This window comes from Malaya genurostris, chromosome 1 (genome assembly GCF_030247185.1).
Source record: "Malaya genurostris strain Urasoe2022 chromosome 1, Malgen_1.1, whole genome shotgun sequence".
NCBI lineage: Eukaryota > Metazoa > Arthropoda > Insecta > Diptera > Culicidae > Malaya > Malaya genurostris.
The window spans coordinates 36,150,643-36,174,794 of NC_080570.1; the positions used below are offsets into that span (position 1 = coordinate 36,150,643).

At 38.1% G+C, this 24,152-nt stretch overlaps 3 protein-coding genes and 2 non-coding genes across 5 annotated transcripts; 2 read left to right on the top strand and 3 right to left on the bottom strand.

Annotated features, from left to right (window-relative positions):
• Positions 1-1,377: 1,377 nt before the first annotated feature.
• LOC131437104 (probable insulin-like peptide 7) lies at positions 1,378-17,856 on the top strand. Its single transcript, XM_058606254.1, has 2 exons — positions 1,378-1,836; positions 17,550-17,856. The coding sequence occupies exons 1-2, from the start codon at positions 1,551-1,553 to the stop codon at positions 17,738-17,740; spliced, it is 477 nt and encodes a 158-aa protein (XP_058462237.1). The 5' UTR covers positions 1,378-1,550; the 3' UTR covers positions 17,741-17,856.
• On the bottom strand, positions 7,602-11,292 carry LOC131437089 (endoplasmic reticulum metallopeptidase 1-like). Its single transcript, XM_058606188.1, has 4 exons — positions 8,987-11,292; positions 8,412-8,936; positions 8,135-8,346; positions 7,602-8,069 (listed from the first exon to the last, which is right to left on the bottom strand). Exons 1-4 carry the CDS (start codon positions 10,460-10,462, stop codon positions 7,613-7,615), a joined length of 2,670 nt encoding a protein of 889 aa, XP_058462171.1. The 5' UTR covers positions 10,463-11,292; the 3' UTR covers positions 7,602-7,612.
• On the top strand, positions 17,179-17,250 carry Trnaq-cug (transfer RNA glutamine (anticodon CUG)). Its single transcript has one exon. It is a non-coding gene; the product is annotated as a tRNA-Gln (tRNA).
• On the bottom strand, positions 17,362-17,433 carry Trnaq-uug (transfer RNA glutamine (anticodon UUG)). The gene has a single exon. It is a non-coding gene; the product is annotated as a tRNA-Gln (tRNA).
• Positions 17,810-19,724, bottom strand: LOC131437102 (probable dolichyl pyrophosphate Glc1Man9GlcNAc2 alpha-1,3-glucosyltransferase). The gene is made up of 4 exons (XM_058606238.1): positions 19,516-19,724; positions 19,169-19,441; positions 18,749-19,115; positions 17,810-18,684 (listed from the first exon to the last, which is right to left on the bottom strand). The coding sequence occupies exons 1-4, from the start codon at positions 19,572-19,574 to the stop codon at positions 17,893-17,895; spliced, it is 1,491 nt and encodes a 496-aa protein (XP_058462221.1). The 5' UTR covers positions 19,575-19,724; the 3' UTR covers positions 17,810-17,892.
• Positions 19,725-24,152: the final 4,428 nt, after the last annotated feature.

Consider the following 24,152-nt stretch of genomic DNA (forward strand, 5'->3'; position numbering starts at 1 on the left):
AATTACACTCTTACTGAGCACAACATTTTTCGTTAAAATAAATAAAATCTTCTCTTGGATCTATAAACTGTTTATAAAATTAATAAGTTTGTACGTTTCTCGAAAATTATTATCATAAAATAAAATAGTTTTATTTGTACAGGTTCAAATCTTTAGGTTGTTTATATCTAAAATTGAGATTTCGAGTAACTTTGAATTCATCATAATTGACTTCTAGTTGAAGAACGTTATTCAAAAACTTAACAATGTAAAAATTTGTGGAAGGGATCAAAATTGAATAGAATCAATTATCAAGAAAGAATCTAATTGTCAATTTTATCATTCGCTAACAATCTTAGCGCTTAAACTAGAGCAAGTTTGTAATTAGTCAATTGAATAAGTTTTTAGTTTAGTCTATCATCATCATTATCACCTTCATTTTCGTATTTATTATGGGAACCCTAGAAACATTTCATTTTTAATGTTATTGTGCTCGGTTGTGTCTTGAATACAACCCTCTAATTTTTTTCATTTACAGAATTCTGTAGAACAACGTAAGTGAAACGATTCGGTCTTGAAACGTCGAGTCGTCTTTCTGTCAAAAGAAACGAATTTACTAACTAGGTAATTGGTTATGTCTTATGTTTGCAGAAAATTTTCCGTCCACCAAAACTACCGAGCAACGAAATCAAATCGTACTTTCTGTGCCTTGTGGATTATTTTCGTTAGTTTGCAAATTCATGACCGAAGTATAAGGAGGTAATTTCCACCGAGACTGTGGCATGCACCGGAAAATTCTAGCAACGCTCACAACGCACCAAACATTCTCAGACGGCGTGGAATCTATTCCTGCATCCCTATTTGGTGGTAGATCATCACAAATTCAGAAGCATAACGGAATCCTTAGGTTGCTTTTTTCGTAACGGAATTAATGAAGAGCTTCGACTTCAGGATGGAACCATTATCGGGGCAAATTATTGCACTCTGCCGCCTGGATTTTCCACACACACCCCCTTCCCCCGGACGCACGAACGATTTCGAATCTGGTGTTCGCTTGTGGTTCTTCGACGAACAAACAGCAATCATTGAGAAATCTGGTGTTTATTTGTCCTGTCCTGACACGGCTAATTTATGTGTTGAATTTGTTATCTCCGGTACACCCACATACGGAGTGACCTGTCGATAGTGGGCCATGGCATCAGGACTCTTACCTGTGGTAAATGTGGAAGAAGAAAAAAAAAGACGGAAGAGAATCAACAGGCAATTGCATTCTTGCTCGGTATCGATGTCTATCGTTTCCACTAAGTGATAAAAAAAACCGTCAATTGACATAGAGATTGTAGGGCTTATAAAAGTCCACCGTTTGGCGGTTGCTGGTCTCATTTGGGCCTGGTCTTGGCAACGGTTCAGTTCTTCGCGGTTCCAACAAGTGTTCAGGTTTTTTTTTACCAGCTTAAACCCTTCGGTTTGGTTCGTGATGATTTTGCTATCGATTGTAGTGAAGTGTCCGGATTGGAACTGATTGAAACAAAACACAAAAAAAACACGAAGTCCAGAAAAAGGGGAAAGCTATGCGATCCCCGCTGTCGCTACTGACGGCCCTGTGTGTCCTGATGGATGTGGCAGTCGAGGTCAACGTCTACGGTGCCGCAGCCAACGCCGACGATGCCCTCGAGGTGACGTTCAGCGAGCGAACCCAAGCCGACTGGGAAAAGGTTTGGCACCAGGAAAGCCACTCCCGCTGCCGGGAAAAGCTGATCCGGCACCTGTACTGGGCTTGCGAGAAGGATATCTATCGGATCTCGAGGCGGAACGACTTTTCCGGGTCGGAGATGAACATGCAGAAACGCACCGGCGGTAAATGTCCAGAGTGTAGTTTTTTAATGTATGATGAATCAGAATGGTTTGAAACAAAATCTACCGTGGCCTAAGCTTCTATTGTATGGGTAAAAATCCGATGCATTCTGATAGATGTTTGTCAGTTCCGTCTGCTAAGCAGTGGAAAATATTACCCATCACAGTAGGCCACAGTTTTAAAACAACCGTTTGTTTTGGGTTAGTAGATTGGTTTGAATTTTCAACTGCAAATAGAAACTAATCGTAGTAAGCGTGCTTTTGTCGGTCGCGAAAATTATTCACAGTTTTTTTTTTTCTTGTCTATGAAGAATATTGTATTCGCTTGAAGAACCTAACATAGTTTTCACGAAATTGAATTTGGTTCTCACTCACGCCCCCGTTGATCAGTGCGAAACTGATTCGACTTTTAGGTTCGTAATTGGTTTTAAATAAATTTGTTCGACAGCAGTTACGGTGAAAATTTGGTGATGATTGGCATCAAGCGGACCCTACGTTAGCGTTCCCTTGTCCAAGTGTTTTGGATAGAGTATGCTGATAACATCGATTTCGATTGAAAAGTTTGCTGAGTTTTTCTTATTTATGTTTCGTGCTATGGACATAAAGAAAATATGTTTCATTCGATTCGATTTTTTCAGGGAAAAGGTACCGCTGAATCAACATAAATAAGACAGCAGAGTATTTGACTTTTAATGCACTGAAATTTTTTGGTATTTTTTGTGCGCATTTTTTTTATGCATATTCCAAAAGTTATTGGGTTTTCCGTAGTTATGCGATGTTTTAGGCGAATTTGATATTCGATTTTCTTCTTGCGAATTTTTCGTTGGTTTTTTTTTCTGTGTTTTCTAAAATTTTGTTTTTTGTTGTATATTAAAACATGAATTTTGTATTATAAAGATAAATAAAAGATTTTTTTCAAGGTGAACTTCCGAAGCAATCCGTTTTCTAGGCGGTACATATTATCTGCACAAAACAGAAGTTGTTGTAGCGAAAATCTAACATATAGAAATGCTGAATGAACACATCAGTTGATAGGATGAAATAATTTGTTTGTGTTAATTTATTTTAGGAGTGGTTTAAAAAAATTCTGGCGAAAATAAGGTTGGAACAAAAATTTTTGGTCTGTGGACTTCGAAATAAATCGACGATTCAAACAGTAGCTAAACCACGACTATTCGCTAGCAGTGTCAACCAATATTTCTAACGATTTATATGGTTTATAGTGTTGTGTAATTCTGGAAGTGGGTCATTTCGCTTAAAGTTATTTCACAAGAAAGTCGTTTTGTCGAACGTCGTTTCGACTAAAGGGTCATTTCACATATTTAGCGGCTTCTTATTTCATATCATTTGTAAGGATATCACCTCAAAACCCTGATTTAACCACTAAAATCATTATAAAATTTTTGCTCCTTTGCTTAAATGTAAACTAAACTTTTTTTTTGGAAAAAAATCGAAAATTTTCTAAGCGTCCCTGAGTTAACTTTTTGGGATAATACCATATCTCGAAGTTTCATGCATTTATAAGACAAAACAAGAAAACCGCATAACTTGGAAAATCTGCGTAAGAAAAAAACCGCGGAACTTCGGCAATCCGCGTGAAAAAAGTTGTGTAAAAAGAAACCGCGTAAAAGAAACCCCAGTGTACCAGGGAAAAAGTTCTCCCAAAACTTCACTTTCGATGGAAAGATCTCTCCGTACTGGGACATAGTTCTGCGAATATACTGATCGTTAACCGATAAGGATGATGCACACGCACTTCTATAGCATTATCGTCCATATACAATGGTATGTTGTATTGATCGTCGATTGTGGAATACTTTGTAGTTTCCCTCTCCACGATACCTTCTTTCTTTCTTACTCTAACTTCACTAAAGTTTCTAAATAATTAAAGCAATAGATATAAAAAAAATATCTTTAAGAAAATAGGGCCAAGATCGAAGCGGATTACAATACGAAATTCTCCAACGAAGATATTGAAAACACAGAAACAGTTGGCAGAATGACAAAATAACGATACGATACAGATGCACGACTCAATGATTGACTGACTCCCGGGCGAAGCACATTTTCTGCTCAAGTGACGAATTCTCTGGCGAACTTGCAATAGAAGATACTCGTATATTTCGTTGCACATTGGTTACCGTGAAGGAATCTGTCGCTTGGGTTACATGCTGGAGGGTTTCCTTTTTCGTTACTAGTGTTCATTTAGGCACCATTGCTTAGTTCGTCCGGTATGAAAAGTTTGGAGCCTTGTAACCCCTTCCCTCGGCCAGAGTAGCCCATAAAGGGATAAAAAAAAATAAACACTAAGATTTATTGGTTGTGTCAATTATACTATTATCACCTTCACTCTTGATTACGTCCGTATCGGCCATATAACGAACGGATACTTTCGAATAAATACGAATAAACCATTCTTGTTTTCACTCGAATGAATTCGAATGCAACTAGTTTGCCACAAAATATTCAAATATCAGTAAACTTCTTCAAATAAATGCCAAGCCTTGATGAAATCAGTCCAATTCTTGTGATTAATCATATGCGAAACGCTAGAATTCGTACGAACGAAAAGTCCCATTCTCGTTTACGGACGAATAGACGAAATGCCGTGGTTTCGATTCGTCAGTTTTATGTTACGAATCAATCGTTCGATTTTTCTGACGATTCTTCGAAAATATGCGTGGTTCCAAGTTTTTACGCATCAAATTTTACATATATTAGGTACTTTATGGAAAATACGCCATGGGCATACATGCTTTATTTTATATCAAATGCATGATTTTACCAATGTAATAAATATGTAAAACTATCGAAAACATGACAAAAGTGCAAGATAAATGCAGCATATTTTTCGCAGATACTACTGATCGGACTGCTATTTTAAATACTTTCTTTACTTTACACGAAGTTTAATTTCAAAATTTTATTTATCGACTTGAATAAAATTGATCTTGAGAATGATATTTATTTATTATGTAGCATTCTTCACTTCTTTGATGCTCGAATTCTTCCTAAAAAACTACCTGTGATGCCGATCCTTATTTTGCACATAAATCACGTTCGAAAACATTCGAGTGAAAACAAGAATGGCTTGTTCGCACTCGTTCGAAAGTAATAGTTCGGCTGAAAAGTTCGTATCCTTTAATAGAAATACACATTTTTTTTGCCAAAATTCGTTTTTATTATTCAACGATCTTCCAACTTTTCGATACCATTTTTGTACTACGATTTGTCCTTTGCCTCAAAATAGGCCTCAGTTTCAGCGATTACCTTTTCATTGCTTCTAAATTTTTTACCAGCGAGCATTCTCTTGAGGTCTGAGAACAGGAAAAAGTCACTGGAGACTAAATCTGGAGAATACGGTGGATGAGGGAGTAATTCGAAGCCCAATTCATTCAATTTCAGCATGGTTTTCATCGACTTGTGACACGGTGCATTGTCATGATGAAACAAAACTTTTTTCTTCTTCGAATGAGGCCGTTTTTTTTAAATTTCGTCCTTCAAACGCTCTAATAACGCTATATAATAGTCACTGTTGATGGTTTTTCCCTTTTCAAGGTAGTCGATGAAAATTATACCAAGCGAATCCAAAAATACAGACGCCATAACCTTACCGGCCGATTGTTGAGTCTTTCCACGCTTTGGGTTCGGTTCATCGCGTGCAGTCCACTCAGCTGACTGTCGATTGGACTCCGGAGTAAAGTGATGGAGCCATGTTTCGTCCATTGTTATATATCGACGAAAAAAATCGGTTTTATTTCGATATAACAGCTCCAAACACTGCTCAGAATCATCAATTCGTTGTTGTTTTTGATCGATTGTGAGCTCACGCGGCACCCATTTTGCACAAAGCTTTCTCATATCCAAATATTCGTGAATAATATGTCCAACACGTTCCTTTGATATCTTTAGGGTGTCAGCTATCTCGATCAACTTCACTTTACGGTAATTGAAAATCACTTCGTGGATTTTTTTCACGTTTTCATCGGTAACAGCCTCTTTTGGACGTCCACTGCGTTCATCGTCTTCGGTGCTCATATGACCAGTACGAAATTTTGCAAACCACTTACGAATTGTTGCTTCGCCCGGTGCAGAGTCTGGATAACACTCATCAGCCATTTTTTGGTATCGGCGGCACTTTTTTTCATCAAAAAGTAGTGTTTCATCAACACACGAAATTCCTTTTTTTCCGTTTTTTTTCACAATAACAAAAGTAGCTTCACTCAAAATGCAATATCTCACAAACTAATGATCAGACAGCTGTCAAATTTATACACGTATATTTTGAAGGTGGGTACTAACTGAAAATGGTATGGATTTAATTCTAGTGGCGCCCTCTCATAGAAACGATACGAACTTTTCAGCCGATCTGTTAACAGTATAAAAAATCGTGTTTCACGTAGCTTGTCATACATCGCTCAAAACTTCTACTACTGGAATAGGGCGAAAAGTCGTTTACACAGAAATATATTTCCGTTAAAATTGGACGGGTTTTGGCAATCTATGGCTTGATAGATAGATATTACCGTGCGGAATGCAAGTCTGAAAACATATTCTGTTTTCAAGGTCAATTGTGACAGATACTGTAAAAAAAACTGGAAATTTTTACATAAAACTTCGTATAACTCAAAAAGTAAACATCCGATCTCAAAACCATTCAATAGCGCCCTCCGGACCTCGGAAAAATTTTCTAAAGTTTAAGCAAATTCTACACCTATTTTTTTATTTATAAAAAAAAAAGTGAAAACCGCAAAACTGAAGAAGATTTGTGGCGTAATCTAAAAAATTTTTTTTGAACAAAATCAACTGGGAAAAAAATTTTGTGATTTCGATATCGAAAAACAATTTTATTAGAAATGCATGAAACGTCGAGATCTGGTTTAATCTAAAAAAACATTTTTTAAGTTCAGAGCTCACCTAAAAAAATTCGGGATAACATCAGATCTTGACGATCGGATTGTTTTAAAATGCAAATTGTTTGATTAGGGAAGTACAACGTAATTGAACCGAATTTATTACATAACTTTATATACAAAAGCTAGTAAATTTTGAGCAGTATGAAGTTAACGAAATGTTCTTTCATGATCAATTTTTAAATGCTCGCGATTGCAATTTTCAAGAGGTAAACATAACCTAGTTCTGTATAAAATGTTCAAAACGACGGATGTAACAATGAGAGATTCTCTTTGTTTACTTTCTCTTTTGATTATTGCGAAACATTCCTGCTTTTTTTTGGTAATTTCTTCAGTGCAGATTCAAAGATGATAGCTTTAGTTATTACTATCGGTAAATAATTGGAGTGAAGGATTGTTAACAGTACCGTAATAATCGAAAGAGAAAGTAAACAAAGAGAAACTCTCATTGTTACATTCGTCGTTTTGAACATTTCATATAGAGTTCGTCTGGTATGAAAAGTTTGCTATGGCAGGGGCCGTAAAAATTGATCAGGCATTACAAAATATTTCGTGTTGCTAGGAACGAGCTTAGTTTTAGATACATTTTCTCTAGTAATAATCAACGGAATGGATCTGTCAAGTTTCGCATCGCTTCACTTTGCGTCGCGTGTTGCCGAAATTTTGGTTTCGCTCTTAAGCCGTTCGTTTCGACGATGGATTCGATTTATGAAGTACCAGTGTTCAATTGGTCAACGTAGCCAGTTCATCATGTATGGAACAAATAAATAAGAAATATTCCAATTAGCATACGGCCGTTTCTGTTGGAACCAAAGAAAGAGAAAATTCTGGCACAATAAAAAAACTATCATCAATCAAATGTTTATTCAATACACATGAATGTTCATCACCGCAACTGAGGGTATGACATGAGCCCATGTGGGAAATTTGTTGATCAGTTTCGTGAACTCGTCGGTATGGTTCCGGTGAAACTCCCAGAACGTTGTGATAACAGAAATATCAACCAGCAAACCATCGTACTCGTGGTCGTCCGGATGCTCAAAATCCATCGTCACATTCCAAGGTACGCCCGGTAGTCCGTGAGTGATCAGTACAAAATGTCCGTCTTGATTGTTGAACCGAGTTGGTGGCGTTACGTTTTCCAACAAACTCCAGCTGACTAATTTCACTCCCGGTTTTGGTCCAATTATGAGTGACGATTGGATGCTTCCTTCCATGGTGAAACTTAACCGTTCGATGCGATCAGTGATCCGCTGTCTACCTTGGTATGCTAGGGTAACGACACCATCGGCGGAAGGCTCCGGTCCAGAGATCCAATAATTGCTGTGTTAGAATAGAAAAATGTTATAATTTGTGTAAAGTATCTTCAACTTTCAGAATGTACGAACTCAAATCGAATCTGATGCCACATGGAATAGAACGGAACGGCGCAAAATATTTCCGTCTGACAGGTGCTCATATCACGCATGGCTACAATCGGTTCTGGACTTGCTACATTCCGGATCAGACGATGTGAGTTGCGATCCATTTCACGGAACAGGAATCCAGAATCTTGGCCCTTCAGCGATCCCAGTTCGTCGTGGTATAATCGAAGAACGTGCTGAAACGCGGAACATCTTTCTTACTTGAGCTGGAACAAATTCGAGCGTTACAAAGTCGACTTACCGTTACGTAGTGTCGCTGAACGGCGGGGGCGTTGGCGCTGTCGTCCCGGTACGGAAATCCAACCTGCGTGAAGCAAGCCAACAGAACGGCAATCAGTAGGAACACCGTCAACCGAGCAGTCAGTTCGGAAGCTTTCCTCAGTAGCGCCACCAACGGTAACATGTAGCTACTACACAAAAGCATACAAAAAGCGGCAATCGAACCGATTAAATATTCGGGATTTTTGGCACCACCTATGCGACCGGATATCGGAACGAACAACTTCATGTAAGTATGGTAGAACTGCGTGGCCCAGAGCATCGTGATCAGCTGGAATCCGACATGTACCAGAAGCCAGTTTCGAACGGTTTTCTGGTAGCCAAGTCCGATCGTAACCAGTGACGATACGAGCGATGTCAACTGTACCACCATGAAAATGTAGACACTGCGAATCCCAACGAATGTCAACGGAACCGTCACCAACGACCAAAACACACTGACTCCGATGAGCCGGGATTGGACGAGCTGCGATAAATTAAGCACCGTCTGTGGACGACAAAAACTGTAATCAGGGTTACCACGATACTTCAAATTACCTTTTTATCAATGAGAAATCTGTTAACTGCCATCTGTACAAAGCAGTGTGACAATAAAGCCGGACAGCAGTACAGTCCGAGGATGAGGTAAGGCGTAGAATACCACGTCATAGCTCGTCCGATAGCATCCAGTTGTCGTCCCACGGCAAGACAAACCACCCAGGCTACGACCGTTCCACCGAAAGTGGCTAAAAATCCGTACACGATTTGTTTACGAATAGCAGCTTCTCCAAGATTTCGTACGGAACGGCTGAGTCCAATGTAGGGTACCAGCACTGCCAGTACGGAAACCAACGTGTTCACGATCACGGCTGTGTCGGTCGAATAACTAACGAAGAACAGTCCTAGGAAATCATAGAACACCGAATAACCTCTGTTCGATTGTTTGTCGCGGCTTCTCGCCAGTTCATCACTGTTCACCATTTCACGAGCCAACGAAAGGATGTTGTCCCCGGTTCGCTGTAGAACCGGCAACGACAGATAGTCAATGTTATCGTACTTGGTGTGATAGCGGTAGCCTTCAATCATGTGCGAAAAATCCATCCCGGGTACGTGTCCAAAATCGCGAAAGATTCGAAAGTCCGTATCGGATGGAATCAGTCCGGAGTGGAACAATTCCTCACCGGAAGCATGTGCAAACGGATATCGAACAGCCCGAGCGTACAGATCGATCATCCACGGATGGTGCGGTCCACTCTGAAACAGTATCTCCTTTCCACCGGATCCCGCCGATTCCAGGTTGAGAAAAGCCGCCACATGTTTGGCCCACGGATGCTGGGTGATAAATCCGTGAGCGGCTTGCAACGGTGTTTCCTCTGCCCCATTGAATAGGAATATAATCGAATGACGATTCGGTTTGTGCTGCCGCGACATCACTCTCATAATTTCCAGCATCACACTGCAGCTCGCTCCATCGTCACTGGCTCCGGGACTGCTGGCGACCGTATCGAAATGACAGTTCAACATCAAAGCCGAACCACCGGTGACGTTATGCTCTTCCCCCACCAACATCACAACCAGATTCTGGACGTTCCGATACAAGTTGGTTAGTGGATTGTCCAGGAATGCCACCGCGTATCCGCCGCTTACGATCTGATGCTCGATCAGCAACCGTTGACTGCCGTCGTGACTGCTGGCCTTGATCAGTTCAATCTCCCGTTTCAAATAATCCACCGTAAGTTTTTCACTGGCCTCGCTTCCGGTCGGTTTCGGACCAAATTCGTTCAACTTTTTTAGATTTTCCCACGCCCGTTCGGCAATGAAAGCTCCCGGATGGTTTTCCAAATCGGCACGCGTCAGCGCGGCCGGCAAATTGGTCAGCAAATAACTGGAAAGGGTTCCACAGAACAGCATCAGCACTACGGCAACCATTCCCAGCTGGGAATCGATCCGGTGTAGGTTCGCTTCAGCTTCATCTGCATCTTCGTCCTGTCGTCGTCGCGTCGGGGTTTTCGCCGTCTTCCGTTGTACCACCATCGTTCACACAAGTAAGTGAAGTGACTGAATGGCCTGTTCGTCATTCTCGGAGGGGGACATCTACAACGAATGAGAGATACACGAAGAAGCGTGGGTTTATCAGTGTGAGCGATTACCAGGCGCATATTATATGATAACAGGTATTATACAACCGAGCTAGTGGTTTTTTTATCTCTTGAATCGCACTTTGTAGTCTATCGTTAGCTTGAATTGGCTCGGAGAAGCTGATATGCTTGAATACTTTAGTATATGTGATAAAGTTTATAAGTTTTCCGGATTTTAAAGTCCGGCCCTGACAAACAAATATATATCAAATATGTAGAACTCGAGTTATCAATACTAAACGCAGTACTTATAATTGTATATAGGATCCATTCTAATTTTTAATACAAATGGCTTCTAAAAGATCCAAAAAAGACAAATGAACGAAATAAAGTTGATGGTTAATGTTAAAAACATAACTGGATGACGTGAATAGGAAAAAAGTACGGGTGTGTAATGTCAGAGACATAACTGGATGTCGTGAATACGAATAAAACTGACACGATTTCTTTACACTTTCGAATTCGAATTGATAGTTGATCGATTGTGTGAATTGCGAAACTATCCCCCTTTTCACTACTAAAATTTTCAACGATTTTTGACGTAGATTATCTCATTTCGGATTCGCATATTTCATTGAAAGAAACTATCAAGATGCTGTACAGGATTCATTTCTGACTTTTAGAAGGACCAAATTGTGGAATTCTCTACAATATTTAGCACAGTTCGGAACATTTATCTCGAACGATTTTCGCACAGCGAAAAGTGCACGAACCAAATCAAATTATTTTGCAAGGATAATTTTTTGAATATTACCATTTAATTCTGTTATAAGTATATCACGTCACTATACAAATTCACTATGTATCTCACAACACTATAAATTATGTATAATGAACGTCACATCACAATGTCACATGTGATGTGACGTTCATTATACATAATTTATAGTGTTGTGAGATACATAGTGAATTTGTATAGTGACGTGATATACTTATAACAGAATTAAATGTTAATATTCAAAAAATTATCCTTGTAAAATCATTCTGTTCAAACACTCAAACTGAAAGGTAATGAAATTATTTTGGATTTTCACTAAACTGATGATTTTTACCTTCAAATTTCAAAATTCAATGCAAAGCACCAGCAGCTGATGCTATCGTTCTTGCTTGAATTGAAACTAGCTTTGCGTACAAACTGAGAACTACGACCTGAGCGTTTAAGGTTTTTAACCACGCAGAAGGTGCGCTCTCCGATGCCGCTGTTTGAATGCGTTTTCTCGCCCCGACGTCTGCTTTCATCCAACGCACAAGAAGAAATGATCTATTTTCGACCACGGTTCCCCTTTTATAACGTTCAATTGAAGATATGTGCCTGACTACCTCAAAATCGACGTCCTTGCGCGAAAAACCCAAGCAAAAGTAAAGAATTTTCCGCGTTGTTTTAAAATTTTCAAAAATCTTAATTTTTTATTTGTTTGTGGTTATCTCACACTGTTCAAAATATTATCCTAAATTCCTGATCATATTTTTGATGAAATAGTGAAAGAATTATGTTGCTGCCATTAATACAAGTCGAGATATTCACGATTAAATTCTGCCCATTTTTTCATATGGCTAATTTTGAAAAGGCGTCCCATAGTAGAGTAAGTCGTATTCACGACAAAAAGAGTCACAATTCTGAATATCGAAAATCGTTCTCAGAAGTTAATATATTGTATGAATTGTGCGTTCATTTCATCACTTCCAGAATTTTAACGGAGCATCTATTCGAAAGTCAGTAAAATTGTTTGCCTGCAGAAGTACACACGTTACAAATTCGAACAATTTCTATGGAGGAAAGTATCGAAAAGTTCTTTAATAATTATTTACTGATATTAAAAGTCAACTGCGCCAGCTAGAATAAATGAAACGGGTCAATTTTTACATTTTAAGCCTACTCAGTTGGTAATCCGAAAATTAAATGTCGCTCACTACAACTAAGTCGTCGTCCGAGCACGAGAAAGAGACGAGTTTTTCTCTTTAGTACTCGTTGAAACCAAACATTTTATAAAACTATAATTCTGAGTTTTTTTTTGTGATTATTTCATACCACCGAAAATTTTATCACAAATTGCTGATCCTATTTTCGATAGCACGGAGACAAAATTCTAAAGATTGTCCCAGAAAGTATGGACGCACTTTGATTTCGCTGTAAATAATTCACAAGTGTTAGATACTCCCGGGTTGGCGGTTCAATGCATAGGATGCTGGTCTTACAAGCCACTTGTCGTATGTTCGAGCCCCGACCTGGAAGGATTCTTAGTGTCAGTAGGATCCATAGTACTAGCCATGCAATGATTCTGTACACTAAGAATCGGCTGCGAAGTCTGTTGAAACAGAAAGGCCAAATTCCACCAAAGGAATGTAATGCCAAGACTTTGCTTTTTTTAGATACTCAAATTTTATTTGATATACTGATAATGTTAGACTACAACAACAGAATATTATTCTCAACATTTGCTACTTAGCCATTGTAGACTAGCTGGCGCACCTTCTTGCGAACGTTCCTCATTAAATTCCGTACGGACTTCTTGGCGACAAATTTTAACACTTTTTTTCAATCTTTTTCGAACTGTTGAATGGTTTCGGCTGCCGAAACATGTTTCCTAAGATGTGCCTTCGTTAATGCCCAAAATTCCTCAATTGGTCGAAGTTGTGGGCAATTTGGTGGATTCATGTCTTTTGGGACGAAAGTGACATTTTTGGTAGTATACCATTCTATCGTTGATTTCGAGTAGTGGCAAGAAGCAAGATCTAGCTAGAAGACAACATGATCCTTATGGCTTCGAATCATGGGTAGAAGTCGTTTTTGTGAACATTCCTTGATGTATATTTCGCTGTTCATTGAAGCAGTGGTGATGACGGATTTCGAAATCTTACCGCAGCTACAAATTGCTTGCCAGACCATAGTTTTTTTTACCAAACTTTTCGACTTCAATCAATGTCTCGGACTGGTTTAACACTTGCCCTTCTCGCACCGTATAATATTGTGGTCCCGGCAAGGATTTGTAATCGAGTTTCACGTAGGTCTCGTCGTCCATGATTATGCAGTTCAAATTTCCAGCAAGAATCGTATTGTACAGCTTTCGAACCCTCGGCCTGATCGATGCTTCTTGTTTCGGACTACGTTTTGGTTGTTTCTGCTTCTTATAGGTTCGAAGATTCAAACGTTTTTTAGCACGAAGAACATTTGACTTCGAAGTGCCCACTTTTTTAGCCACATCCCGAACTGAAATCTCCTTTTTTTGCTCGAACGCCTTCAGTATACGTTTATCCAACTGAGGGTTAGCGGGACCTTTTTTTCGACCCGTTTTCGGTTTATCCTCAAAGGTGTTATCCTCACCGAATTTCCTGATTGCATTTCGCACGGCTTTTTCACTTACTCCTTCCGTTTTTGCTATCTTTCTCAGTGACAGTCCGCGTTCTTTGCACCATTTGTACACAACTCTTCGACGTTGTTCTGCTGAAAGTCCACGCTTTTCGAAACAAACTAATGAAAACGAATAAACAACTGCACAAGTGGTTAGAGAAGAGTGTAAACAACAGTACGCATCCATAAAAATTGACAGATTCTGAGCCATTGCGAAATGGCAGCGGTTTTTGGTTGCGTCCATACTTTCTGGGACAGTCTTTACATCAGTATTCAACTGCTGGGCCTTTGCATTTTTTTTCTCAGATTAAAAGAGATATTAGATTAAACTAGATTTGGACGATTTATGCATTTCCAAAACATTCGGCATTAAAAAAATCGTTTTAGTTTTGCGGTTTTTTTTCGCGGTACGTATCTCTCGCGTAAAAAGATACCTCCGTTGTATTTTGCGAGCTGTCAGGACTGTCCATTTGTGGAGAAACTGCAAACGAAATCTCTTTAAGCTACAGTACTGAATTAATCCGTACAGGACATTTGCAGTACGATTTTCGCTTCAAACGAGAGCAATTGTGTCATCAAGCTGCTGGTCGTTTGAATTAAAGCAAAATGCACCAAAAAGTGAACAATGATGGGGACCACTCTACAAAATAAGCCCTTCTAAGGGCTCTAAACGTCAAATAAAGAACTATAAAGATTCCTCTGCAAATCGGAGGAAAAAAAAGGCGGGTAGGTAATGTCAGAGTGGTAACTGTAATGTAACTGGATGTCGTGAATACGAAAGAAACTAGCACGCTTCCTTCACACTTCCGAATACCAGTTTTTTGATCGGTTGTGTGAATTGTGCAAACTTTCCCTTTTTTAATTAATATTATTATTATCAATAATAATAATAATAAAATAATAATAATAATAATCATAATAATGATATTAATTATTACTACTTCATTAATAGTATTGAAAGTTCTGGCACGAGTTCGAAATATAGAAAAGTCAACAATGATAATAACAATAATATTTTATGATTGTTAGTATTATTATTATTATAACTTTCTTGAAAAACTAATTTTATAATTTAACGAACCGTTATTATCAATAACTATATTAAAAAGTATGCCAAAAAATTTAGCATAAACTTACCATGTCGGCTTACAATCAAAACCGGATTTTGAATCCCGCTCACTTCAAACACTTGTGGATTTTCAGCGGTTTTGAGAAATTCTTTTCTTTCGCAACATTTAAATTTGTATTTTTCTGAAGATAAAAATTACACATTAATCTGTACATGTGGCAACCCTGTTTCGCACGGCATATTTCCAAACGACACCCATACTAGTATAAAGATGGGTTCTACATCAATACTTTCATTTTCGCGTTGCATGAGTTGTAATTGAATGTGTTAGTGACGGTGCAAATTTTGTCTACTTTGAATTGTCGCGACCAACAGGATCTGTATTTAGATCCGAGATGGTTCTTGGCGTGTACTTTGATGACTTCAGTTGTAGTAACGCTGTGTGCTCGGCCCGATGTTACTCTCGTGTGTGTGTGTGTGTGTGTGTGTCTTGCTTCTATAATCGTTGCTCACACAATGATTGAAAAAGTGAAACATTCAGCATTTATATCGCTTTAGCAGCACCTATTTTGTTCTCTTACTCAGAACGCGTTCTGATTAGTTGGTGCTGAAATGGATCAAATCAGACAGGTTTTTCAATAGTGTACTTTAAAAAAAACAAGAAAGGCTAACGCGCGTCATGCGTTTTCCTCTTTGATACTCGTTGATACCAAATATTTCAGAAAAGTTTAATTTTGAATTATTTGAGATTATGTCACACAACTGAAAATTTTATCATAAAATTGTGATCATATTTCCGATGGCATGTAGCAAAAATTATGTTGATTCGTTAGATACAACAGGAGATATTTACGATCAAAAACTTATCACTCTCTCAGAGGGTGAATTTTGAAAAGGCGCCCCATAGTAAAGTAAGTCGTATTTACGACAAAATCATCATTTTGATTAGCTTTGTACACTTTTCGCATGTGAGAACTTTGCAGTAAACGAGTGGAAATGAGGCCTCTGTTGAAATATGCAAATCGGAAGTGAACATAATCAGTTTAGTAAAGGTTTACAGTCTGCTAGATTCCAATTAGAAAACTTTCGCATACTTTTCTCTGCTTCTTTTAAGTGGATTTTTTTTTGTGTATTGGCGTACTGGTTGCCCTAGCACAAAACTTGACTAGCCCCTGAATGATAAAATAAATGTTTTGTTATTCCCTTTCGTTGTGTTTAATCATAGTTTGACTTATTATTATTATTATGGATGTTGGACTTATTATTATTATTATGTCTTTTATTTAGCCCCAATTTTAACAGGTATTTGTCGTTCGTCAAATATCATGCTTTATAAGGACACAGTTTCAGTTTCAGTGAGCCAATTTTATTCGTATACCCGTCAATCCGACTATGTCTCTGACAATACCCACTCGCCTTCTGTTCTCTCGTTTTTTTTTCGTTCACTAGACTGCATTCTACTTAGTTTCTCTCGCCGAGTCCGCAATGACACCAGCGATCCGAAGGACAGACTTAAATATAATCGTTGAATGAATAAATAAAATCGGAAAGTTCGACAAGAGTCAAGACTCGTTGAATAATTCTCGGTTTATTTTTCATTAGGGCGTATAAGCAAGTGACAGTTTCTCTTTGTCTACTTTCTCTTCTATTAATTACCAAGCGGTTTCCCCGTTTATTACTCAACTCTTTGCATAAATTGATACCAGAAACTTACGACTTTCAAACTAGAGTAGTGAAATCAAAGAAAATCGTTTCAATCACATCACAATAATCGAGTGATTGAAGAGAAACTGTTCATTTCTTATATGCCCTAATGAAAAATCAACCGAGAATTTTCTAGTAAGTTTTTATATTCGACATTTTTTCATCGCACATTTTCTAGTCTATCTTTCATTGGGAATTTATAAAAATTCATTATAATAAATTCACGAAAAATCATTTCACGAAATAAATTTGCTCGATAATCTCGATCAGATATCTTCAGTGTGAAAGTTCATAAGTGAATCGCTCACAGCTGTAATTCCATGGTTTTCAATCAAGAGTGAAACGCTTCTTTAGCGGTGATGTTTTGTATTAGTGTTTGAGAATAATCTATGAAATGTTTCAGATGAGAATTTTTTTTTAATGAACGCTTTTAGAATCTATTGTTTATTATAATTCAAACAATTAGTTCCTTCATAAGCGGCTACTGTCTGGTTCCATGGTGTAATGGTTAGCACTTTGGACTCTGAATCCAACGATCCGAGTTCAAATCTCGGTGGAACCTAAAAAAAAGAGGTCTTTTATTTTATAAGTTTAATTCTGTTTTAGAACGTCGTATCCATCAACAAAGCAGTTTTCGGAAATCTTTCTCCATGAAAAAAAAATCACTCCGAAGAGGTTCCACCGAGATTTGAACTCGGATCGCAGGATTCAAAGTCCTGAGTGCTAACCATTACACCATGGAACCGTGCTGACGGTCGACCCTCCACGGCGATATTTTGAACTAGTCGATCGCTTTTCGCCTACCAATAGGCAATCCAATGTGAGAGACATTTTATTTATTTCTTTTATTTTTACTTTCAGTTCAACCGCTCCTCTCGCGGTGGACGATTAGTGCGGAACAGGCGCAAAGCTTTCTGCGCACACGCCGTACCGGAAAGCGCCGTTCGGGTGGTTCCATCACGGCGGAATGCTGCACCCGGATCGGCTGTACCTGGGAGGAATACGCCGAGTACTGTCCGTCGAACAAACGCCTCAACCACTACCGGAAGTAGTCGGCGTCGTCGTCGTTGTTGCTGCCGTTGGGGAAAGCTGGCTTTCGGAACGATCGCAATTATTGGTGGTTAGTGGCACAAACTAAAACAAATATATTTGGGAATGATGCAAACTGGCTAGACATTTGTGGTATGTTTTTTTTTTATTTTGTTTATGACTTTTTACTCTTCGAAAATCCCGCTTTCGACGCGAGGAAGGGAGTTTGAGCGAAGAAATGTTTTTGGTAGACCAGCCAAAAGTAGGACACTCCCAGCGCACAGTAGACACTCGTTGCCATCAGTGGGATGAAGGGAAAGTTTCGTTTTAGGTCCAGTCCCGGGTGGATGATGTTTTCGAACAGTGAAAGAAATACGAACCCGTACAGATAGAGCCGTTCCGGCATGGTTAAAAATTGTCCACCGTGAATTTTTCGGAAAAGCAATACGCTGATTCCGGTGTAGATTACAAGCATACTGTGTTTGATTAGGACCAGTTCCGGTTTGAAAAGAAGCGGAAACAGGGAATAGTGACCCACGATTCCGAGAAACAGCGTCCATCGGGCATCGTTTCGATTTGTGATCGATAGAATAGTGAGCGGGATGATGACCATGAGGATGGCTTTTTCGTGCACATGCCATCCGAACATGAAGGACGAACAGCCGCAAAGTGTGATGGCTCGGATGAAATTCAGCCCTAGATGGGGCGATTCCTTCAGCGTCCAAAGTTTGTGAAGAGTGGGAAGCATCGCGAGAGCCGACAAAATAAATGTCACCCACGGTGGAATCGAGGGAAGGATTTCGTGCTCGAATGTTTGCACTAGACCTCCCGTGCTGGATGCCGTGGCAGACTTTTTACCCAGTGCAATCGATAGTAGCTTGTCGATAAAATTGTACAGCGCCCAAAAGTTTGGTGCCCAATAGGCGTGAGTCAGTCCTCGTTTGAACGGGAATAGCCTTGAGAGTACCTGAAAAGAAAGATGAACTGCAATAAAACCGGTCCATTGAGCTAGCAAATTACAACCAACCTACCTGCGGTATGTGATCGTAGAATGGACCGAATGAAAGTAAACAAACACCTCCGGCAATGGCAATCAGTTTGATTACTTTCATTAGTGCGGCGCCATTGCGGAAGCAATAAAACCGTAGGAGAAATATGGCGTACACCGGAGCCACGTAAATGAAAATATGTTTCAGGTTCAGTAGAATGGCAAAGAACAGTGCCGCAGCGAGATAGTTTTTCGTCAGAACAAAGCTAATGCTCAGCAGTAGAAAACCGAACAGAAATCCATTGTACTGAAAATGAATGTGATCGACCATCAGCAGCCCAATGTTGGCCAGTAGCAGTGCGGAACCGATGACATGCTGACCGCTTGATTTTGCCAGAATATTCATACATCTGAAAAAAAAAAACCCGTTGTTATAACAAACAAAACAAATAATAAGACTAACCTTTTCACACCGAAAGCAAACACAATGTCGGCCACAATCACCGAGAAGCGCTGGAACATCACAGTAGCCATGGACGAATAGTTCAGGTTGGTAACGATGAGCATGGACGAATCAAAGTGCACAGCAACCTGCGACAGAGCCCACTCGAAGTAGGCGAAAAACGGTGGATAGTCCAGCGTCCACTCGCTGGTGGCATCGTGGTACCACTTGGACAGTGGCCTACTGTGAGTGATTGCCAACCAGTTTCGGTGCACTTCGAAGTCTGTCGAACGACTGTAAACAAAAACCCGATTATATCCGTTGATTTTATGACTTAAAATCACTTCATCTGCTGGGTGCATACTTACTAGGCCGGAATGAACATCATTTTAATCGCCGAAGCGAGTAAAAATAGGTGCCAAAACATGACTTGGACTCTCGACTATTCAGTCATACAGTCTCAGTCAACAACCCAATCAACCAACCAACCAACCAACCGCTTCAAGCCAGCTGCCGACACACACTTGTTTACATCAACACTTTTTGCATTTCACCTTGTGCGCTTTGACTGTTCTGTTATCCGTCGCTCGCAACAACGTTGCCAGGTATACCGATTTCTCGGTATTTATATAGATTTTTTACCTCTATACCGCAATACAGATATGCACTCCCAAAATACCGATAATTCACATATCATACAGATAAATACCGATTTTGGTTTTAAAGTGCAAAGACTGAGAAAAGGTTGCCGTGGGACCTTTTTTTTCGGTCACCTTAATGAGCCTTGATGACATTTTCCTGATACTTATATAGAAGAGATTTTGATACCGATATGGTAGACGCAGAGAAAAATATTGTAAATGTAACTAAATCTGGGTTTCACGTAACGATTTATTTTGTTGAAATAGTGACAAAAGAAAAATTGGTTTAATATAGAAAATATTGTTGCTTGAAACAACAAAACTAGGTATTTGATTTTGCTCAGTGGATTAGTTTGTTTCTATAAATATTTTGTTAATACCAACAAATATTTTACTTGTGCGTTCCTGTCAATTTCTTGACAAACAATTTCATAGTAAATTCAACTTGCAAAATCAGTTTAAAATGAACTAATTTTGGATAAAGGTAATATGTATAGTGTTTTGAATTTATAAACTTGGCAGTTGAAATAAATGATAAGATATCAACTTGAAATGATTAGTATTTCAACTTACGTATTTGTTTGTAAAAATTATTCATTTTGTTTTGTTTTTACGAGTAAAATGATTTCTTTCGAAATAATTTGAAGGCTTGTTTTTTGTATGTTTTTCTTCAATTTATATATTTGTAAGGAATTCCAATTATATTTATATTCCATACATTTATAATATTTATCTACATACCACAATCAATCTAATATTACTTTTTATAGTATTTAATGATTCGGTATCCTTTCCCGGTGCCCTTCCGGTGAAGGTAGAGATAACCTGCATCAAATATATGTTGTTAAGAAAACGTGTTATTGCAGTTTCTAATATTATTAACTATCAATACTTACACTTGGATTGATGAAAAGCCCGATGAAAAATATATAAGCAGATAAAATTTTACTTTTGAAACATGTAAAAAACTTTTCTGTTCATTCACGATTGAAAAAACAACTCTGGTTTATAAGAAATAGGACTGATACGGTTATTTTGAACAATAAACTTTGTTGTATCATTACACAAATAAGACAACAAATAAAATGAATAAATTTTGTTCTTAACATAAAGATAAAGCAGACTTGAATCAACATAGATATTGCGAATAAAATCAACTCTGCTTTTGTTGATACGCAATACATTGATGAATTATTTCAACAATAAAATCAGCTGGAACAATAATTTTTTTCGTTTGGCAAGACCAAAATATTTATTCACATTGAACAGAGATCTTTGTTGATGTTGAAGGGAGAAAATGGTTTAAAACAATCATATTCTAGCTTGAAATTAACATGAATCAGATTTAAAAATCTACTAACCGATTTGTTATTTTAAACAAGCTCCATTTCTCTGCGTGTACAGATAAATTTTTTCGCCGAATAGATTTTTTGAAAAATAAACTGGCAGCGCTGGCTCGCAATTCGACGCGGCAGTGATGCCATTTTTGTAATAAAAGTTTACCGGGTTCATTTGAATAGGAGTTTGATTTTTCTTGAAATGAAATTTGCGAAACCTGCGAAATAGTTCAGATAATGGATAAAGGAGAACAATTGTAAGGAAATTGGGTGGATAATCTCAAAGACGTGAATACAAAAAAAATCTCACATCTTTCGTGTTAGAATTTGATTGTGTGCACACAGAATTCGGTAATTTTTTACCGAATTTTCAACAGCTGAACGTTCGGTAATTAAATTGATTACCGATCGTTCGGTAATTGCTGAGCTGTCAAACAACTACCGTAAACTGTAAACCAAATGGATCTAACTGATTGTTCGATAATTTTTTGTTTGTTTGTTTTCCTTTGGTTAAAATTCTGGATTTTCGGATTTCAAAAAACAACACAAATTTACAAAAAGGAATGAAGAAAATTTCAACCTGTTGTGGCTATGGTTTTATTTCACGAAAAAAAGGGTCAAATGTTCCGGCTGACCGGGATTATGAGCGCCTTCCAAAGCACTGCACAATCCGTCGAGTTTACCAGGAATCACCCTCGAACGATTTGTGTAGGCAGCAAGTGGTCAAGTGATTTATTATGTTCTGCCTATAAGTAAACAAAATGCTTTGAGTGGTTCTAATGTTTTAAAAACTTTAGCACCTGTACCTCAAAACATTCGATAAACTATTCAATATTTTTTTTCGTTTGGTTAATAAAAATACACTTACTGAAAATTTTAATAACTGATTTACAGTTAGTTTCACGACAATCAGTTTTCACAGAAGTTCGGTTATTGGAAGATCATTTTACCATTCGGACAGTATGGTACCAGTATTCAGATTTACCGTATGAATTGTATATCGATCATATCGACATTGGCATAAACGATGGAAAGGTTTGTTTTTCATATATTTTGCTCAGAAACAAATGCTTTCAATTTCAAATAGCCCTCCCTGTAAAGTTTTATCTCAATTTTAGGTTGCAATCTACAATCCTGATGCAGATCAAATACGTTCTACCGAATTTGATCCGCCTTACATGAAAAGCTACAGCAATCCAAATGTGTGAAGTAAGAATGACAACACTGGACCATTTAACCCGTTCTACCCCAATTGTTTTCATCATCAGTTTCTCTAGGTAAACTTTCTTCCTCATTCCGATTAGAGGCTGATTGCGACTGACCAAACCAATTGCTATAACGTAGAAAACGTTTGAGAGTAGACCATAAATAGATTCCCAAGCCGTACGAATCATGTTATTCCGTATTACCTCAAGTAACCCTTTGGTCTAGGAAGATTCATCAAAATTGCTCCCTTTCACGTATAAAACTCCAGTGTATTCGGACTTCTCTTTTGAGTCTTCAGATTTTTAAAATGCTTTAAGCACTGATGAGCCGAAGGCGAAACGTGAAGAAAGCTGAAATAAAATATGTGCTTTTCTGTACAAACCCAAAAAACCCCTAAATGTTCACACTCTGCGGCGACCAGTAGTCAGTCGTCACTCGTTTTCGTTCTGGCCATCAGAAAGGATATAGCATCTCGGTGCAACATCCAAAAAAGTCGTTACATAAATAGTGTAAACTTTGCGTCTGCTTAGCGGTTCAAATTGAACTGTTAGGCGGCGATGGCAGTTCAATTTGAACCGCTTTAACACTCCTAATACCAAGCCTCAAAAAAAGTTGGAACGGTAACTTTGAGCTATCATAGCTCAGTTGTTACTTGACCAATTTCGATAAATTTTACACCCTCGAATTTTGTGAAGTTTGTAGATTATTTTAAGTATATCATTATTGACGATCGTCTAGGAAAAACTAATGAAAATCTGATTTTTCCCGTTCCAAGTTTTTTTTTCAATCTCAAAATGTGCCCTATCTGCATTCATGCGGCACCTGCATCGCGAATCGGATATTGAGAACCTCAACTTTACCGAGTCATAACTTTGTTGTTAGTCAACCGATCTTCAAAATTTGTTCACCATTGGAAAGGTACTACTTTCACAAATAAAATGCACTTAAGAAACTAAAAATAGGCTTGTCTACTCTAAGTTATAATGTAAACTGTAGATAGATGACCTAAGATAAGATGAGACTTTCCACAATGATAGTAAATATCTCGAAATCCAAAGCGATGACCTATATATTTTTATACATCACTCGAATGCTAGTGATACCAGCTATAACTTTTGCTCAACTACCATTCCTGCACAATCAAAAGAAAACATTAAAAAATCGATGAATTTATAAATATATATGAATTTTTGATTTATTTTTTCAGTGAAATCCAAGTTTCAGTTTTTTTAGTTTACTGTCTACAGTTTTTATTATAACTTTGGGCGGAACGTGAAGAAAGCTGAAGATTGGAACAGCTAATTCGGAGCTTTGAAATTTCGGATCTAAGTAGCATTAGGAAAAATCTTGAATCTATATACTCAGACAAAATGATCTTCGAAAGCCATATGAACGAATTAATCCATAAGTTTCTTTTATGATATAGAGGTGTAATTCATCAATATTTTTAGATATCGGTAAATTCTTTTCTGTGAATAAATTTAGAATTTGTTTTTTTTTAACATTTCAAGTGTTAAAAACATTTTGAGAATAAACATTTAGGGTTTTTATGGTTTGTACAATAAATATTAAGAGCACAAATGAGTTCGGTCCGTTGTTTTTGGGGTCAAAAAAGCATTTATTTCAAAATTAAAAAAAATTAAAGATTAATCGTCCATAGCTAGTTACGAAAAAAATGTCTCGTCACCCGAGGCGATCCATATTTAAAGTCAATTTTCGTTTACAGCGAAAGAAGTAAACTGACGATCGTCTGCCAGATCGTGATACCTCCGTCGGAACAATCAGTAATCAGAAGGAGCGATGTCAGGATAAAATGACGGG

What these genes read in the sequence shown, in the direction of transcription:
- LOC131437104 (XM_058606254.1), top strand. Translation starts at nt 1,551, where the DNA reads ATGCGATCCCCGCTGTCGCTACTGACGGCCCTGTGTGTCCTGATGGAT. An exon ending in CATGCAGAAACGCACCGGCG is followed by an intron (nt 1,837 to 17,549) that starts GTAAATGTCCAG and finishes TTTTACTTTCAG; the next exon opens with TTCAACCGCTCCTCTCGCGG.
- LOC131437089 (XM_058606188.1), bottom strand. Translation starts at nt 10,462, where the DNA reads ATGGTGGTACAACGGAAGACGGCGAAAACCCCGACGCGACGACGACAG. An exon ending in GATTTCTCATTGATAAAAAG is followed by an intron (nt 8,937 to 8,986) that starts GTAATTTGAAGT and finishes TGTCGTCCACAG; the next exon opens with ACGGTGCTTAATTTATCGCA. An exon ending in TGGCATCAGATTCGATTTGA is followed by an intron (nt 8,070 to 8,134) that starts GTTCGTACATTC and finishes ATTCTAACACAG; the next exon opens with CAATTATTGGATCTCTGGAC.
- LOC131437102 (XM_058606238.1), bottom strand. Translation starts at nt 19,574, where the DNA reads ATGTTTTGGCACCTATTTTTACTCGCTTCGGCGATTAAAATGATGTTC. An exon ending in TTTGCTTTCGGTGTGAAAAG is followed by an intron (nt 19,116 to 19,168) that starts GTTAGTCTTATT and finishes TTTTTTTTTCAG; the next exon opens with ATGTATGAATATTCTGGCAA. An exon ending in TCTACGATCACATACCGCAG is followed by an intron (nt 18,685 to 18,748) that starts GTAGGTTGGTTG and finishes CTTTCTTTTCAG; the next exon opens with GTACTCTCAAGGCTATTCCC.